The sequence below is a fragment of the Triticum dicoccoides genome, chromosome 6B, assembly GCF_002162155.2.
Source record: "Triticum dicoccoides isolate Atlit2015 ecotype Zavitan chromosome 6B, WEW_v2.0, whole genome shotgun sequence".
In the NCBI taxonomy this organism is placed as follows: domain Eukaryota; kingdom Viridiplantae; phylum Streptophyta; class Magnoliopsida; order Poales; family Poaceae; genus Triticum; species Triticum dicoccoides.
The window spans coordinates 718,686,501-718,690,463 of record NC_041391.1 but is presented as its reverse complement, the minus strand read 5'-3'; the positions used below and the strand labels follow the sequence as shown (position 1 = coordinate 718,690,463).

At 53.6% G+C, this 3,963-nt stretch overlaps 1 protein-coding gene across 1 annotated transcript; it reads right to left on the bottom strand.

The window, feature by feature from the left end:
* Positions 1–451: 451 nt before the first annotated feature.
* Positions 452–3,495, bottom strand: LOC119325666 (probable 3-ketoacyl-CoA synthase 20). The gene is made up of 2 exons (XM_037599382.1): positions 2,494–3,495; positions 452–1,439 (listed from the first exon to the last, which is right to left on the bottom strand). Exons 1-2 carry the CDS (start codon positions 3,214–3,216, stop codon positions 639–641), a joined length of 1,524 nt encoding a protein of 507 aa, XP_037455279.1. The 5' UTR covers positions 3,217–3,495; the 3' UTR covers positions 452–638.
* Positions 3,496–3,963: the final 468 nt, after the last annotated feature.

The window sequence follows — 3,963 nt, the reverse complement described above, 5'->3', positions numbered from 1 at the left end:
TTCGCTTTACCGCGTTAAAAACAATGGTAGTTGTTATTGTAGTTGTTATCAGGTTGATGTGGGTGCAATGTTCTACCGGAAGATCAACAATATCAACAAAATGCATTTGGCATGCGTGGATCACTGCTTCATACTCATTTCACACATTTCACACTTACTAAAAGTATAAACATGTAGTCTTAACAACAATAATACGACATTTACATGGTACCCAACTCGCTGATCTTGTGTGGACAGGCCTACACCTATGCAAAAACCTCTTTGCGCAAAATCCAAGCTTCTTCCATGAGCTAATGGCACCTTCAAAGTCCTACAACGAGCCATAGCATTGCTAGAGTTTGTATTTGCCTGCATCGGACCACACATGCAAGAAAACAAAAATTGATGCAGTGAACCAAACACGCCCCAGAGAGAATGTTCGTTCTCTACAATATTTGAACTATCAAATATATTTGATCTCCATGGCAGTGGCAACACTAATGCTGGAAGATGAATCGATTGAATTTTGTTGCCCGTTCGTTGAGATTTACATGAAAATCAAATTAATAATCAAGACATAAAAAACTCTCGCCTGATTAATTAAGCCTGAAAATCGGGTGATACATGCTCCACGGAAGCAAAGCCAGCCAACTAGCTAGCTAGATTGGGACTTGGTAAGAGGTCTCGTCGATGGGCACCACCTTGGGCACGTCGACGGGGAGCACATCGACGTCCTGGGTCCATGGGCTCTCACCGGCATCGTCGATGGTACGCAGCGCTCTCCACACGGCGCTGTTGCATTTGAAGCCGGAGCCAAAGGCGATCTGCCAGACGCGGTCTCCCTTCTTGATCCGGCGCTTGGCCTCGCAGTAGGCGAGCTCGTACCAGAGGGAGCTGCTGGAGGTGTTGCCGAACCTGTAGAGCGTCATCCGCGACGGCTCCATGTGCCAGGGGCTGAGCTTGAGGCTGTTCTCGAGCTCGTCGAGGACGCCCCTGCCGCCGGCGTGGATGCAGAAGTGCTCGAGCGCGAGCTTGAAGTCGGGCAGGTATGCCTTGACCTGGGCGCGGAAGACCTTCTTGAGCACGACGGTGGCGAGGAAGCGGAGCTGCTCGGACATGGGGAGGATGAGCGGGCCGAGCGTGGTGATGTTGGTCTTGAGGGCCTCGCCGGCGACCGCCATGAGCTCCTTGGAGAGGGAGACCCCGACCTCGCCGACCTCGTCCTCCTCCTGGGTGACGCAGCCGTAGCTCTGGTCGTGCGCCCCACGGTGGGTGCGCACGGTGTGGATCAGCTGGTACTTGGACCGCGCCCGGTCGCCGGCCCGGTTGGTGAGGAGGATGGCGGCGCCGCCGACACGGAAGAGCGTGTTGGTGACCAGCATGGGGCGGTTGTTGCCCATGTAGGCGTTGAGGGTGATGTTCTCCGTGCTCACCACCAGCGCGTACGTGTTCCGGTGTACCTGCAACACCACACCACAGCAAATAATCATGTACCTGCAACACCACGGCAAATAATCAACGTTGGCACGTCAGTACGCGCTGCGCGCCATTAACTAGGGCCCCCACTACACGCTGTGGATCTCTAGCCATGAATGGACCAGCACGGTCGTATTTATGGGCATGGGCGCATGCATGGCTCTCGATTTGGTCCCTAGCTGCAACGATGGTGGGCAGCCTGGCTCCTCGATCGGGTTGCGTTTTCACCCGGTTTCAAGTGTTTTTCTCTCAGCTATAATTTTACTAAAAAGGTGCTGACCGCCTAACCCGACGTTGGTCGACCGGCCGCCGTATCAGAGAGACAGAGAGAGCAATGGTCAATAAGTAAGCTGGCATAGGATTAAATCCTGCCATGTGCGTGTCTGAGCCTGAATATTTAAGACTGAGACAGAGGCTAGCTGTTCCCTGGCAGAAACAGTGGAGGAGGTCCTACTCAGTGAAGCACTTGTCTAAGAGGAATCTCATATTGTGGCATCTCCAGCTGCCATATTTATTGATTTCTGTAGAAATTAAATGGGCAAAGCACAAGTGATTCGAATCATTTGACGTTGATGTGCAATGTATCGTAGTATTTTACCCCCAGAGAGCATCTCAGGAGTATGAAGGAAATTTTCATCAATCTTACATTATGGCTTAAGCCCTATATTTTATGAAGAGATGCATGACATGGGTTTGCATGCGCACATCTTATTTTTAGCAAAAATAGAATTAAGTGTACAAACAAAAAGGGTCCATTATTTTATAGAGTACTAGTTATTGACGTTTTCCCTAAAGTCATAGTCGATCACAGAAAAAAATAGTACTATGTGCCCGGCCTAGAAAAAGGTACGTACTATACTTATTTACTCCATACGCATCTGAACGACATGCATTCATGCATACGGGCCGGCCAAGAGGACCAGCCATTGGCCATGCATGCATGCATGCACTCACTGTACGCATTAATACCTAGGACAGTCGGTGTCAGTGAGTGAGTCATCGTGCATGTGCTCGGTCGCGTACAGTACGAGCACGTACCTGGAGCAGGCGCTTGGCGAGGTCGATGGCGATGATCCCGGCGCTGCACCCCATGCCGCTGAGGTTGTGCGTGACGATGTCGTCGCGGAACTTGTAGCGGTTCACGATGAGCGACGTGAAGGACGGCGTCGGGCTGAGCAGGCTGGAGTTGAAGATGAGCACTCTGACGTCGCCGGCGGCCACGCCGGTCTTGCGGAGGACCTCGTCCACCACGCCGAAGATGACGGCGTGGGACTCCTCCATGGCCGTCCGGTCGCACATGTCCACCGGGAGCCGGATGAGCGACATCGGGAAGTGCGTCGCCTCGCCCAGCCCCGACCGCTCCAGCATCCGCTTCTGGAACGCCATGCTCTGCTCGCTGAACCGCCCGCACCGCCAGAAGTGCACGATGGTCTTGGCCCGGGAGGCCTCCAGCTCCGCTGGCGGCTTGTACCCGGCCAGGTCCACCAGGTACACCGGCTGCGGGCGGGACGACGCGTACGTGTACGCCGCCAGCGCCGCCGCCCAGCACGCCATGGCCACAGCCGGCGCGTGCACTGCTGTGTTCCAAAGGGCGCGCGCCTTGTCCGGCGTCAGCGTCCACAGCTGCGGCGCCACCACGACGAGCAGCGTGACGGCGAGGAGGTGCGGGATGTGGCTTACCAGACGGTGGTACATCAGGACGACGGCGTGGTTCCTCGTCGCCTGCTTCACCGTCCTCAGCAGCTGCTGCCTATATTCCATGGCGATGGCGGCCTCTTCTATCTCTCACTACTCTCACTCTAGCTAGTTGTCGAGCTTGGAAGAGAAGCGTGAATGGAGTGGGAGCAGTAGGCCTGGATTTATAGGGTTGGATCGGAGGCCTTAATGCCAAGCCGGAGTGCGCGGCAGGTGGCTGATGAGGAGGCCAGCGGCATGCACATGAAGGAGTAATAACTGTGACGACGTGCCGATGCAGCTGCCTCCTCCATCGATCGACTTCCCTTTTCCCACGGCCGGTTTCAGGTCTGTTTTTCTCCGTCTATCAGCTACTCTACTGCCCATTGTATTTGTATCATTGTATGGGCATTGGGCAGGCAGCACATGGATTTTGATCTTTGTAGTACAGTACGTATCAGGGAGCAGTGAGCAATGGTCAAAAGTAAGCTGCCATAGATAGGATTAAATTCTGGAACGTGCGTGCCTGAGCCTCAATATTTAAGATTGGCACAGAGGCTGTTCCCTTGCAGCTACAAACACGGAGGAAGAGGAGGTCCTACTCATCAGTGAAGCACTTGTCTAGAGTCTAGACTAGAGGAATCTCATAGTACTGTGGCATTGTTGTAGTAACCGCCAGGTGCCATATTTGGTGCTGCCATATTTGGTGCGGCTAGATCTTAGTCCACTGTCAATTGACATAATGTGACCGTCCCCGTTAGGCACCGGCCGATCCAAACGAACAAAATCGACATCCGTTTGGGTCACCGCGTTGGAGTTGCTCTAACATACAAA

What these genes read in the sequence shown, in the direction of transcription:
- LOC119325666 (XM_037599382.1), bottom strand. Translation starts at nt 3,216, where the DNA reads ATGGAATATAGGCAGCAGCTGCTGAGGACGGTGAAGCAGGCGACGAGG. An exon ending in TCGCCAAGCGCCTGCTCCAG is followed by an intron (nt 1,440 to 2,493) that starts GTACGTGCTCGT and finishes GTGGTGTTGCAG; the next exon opens with GTACACCGGAACACGTACGC.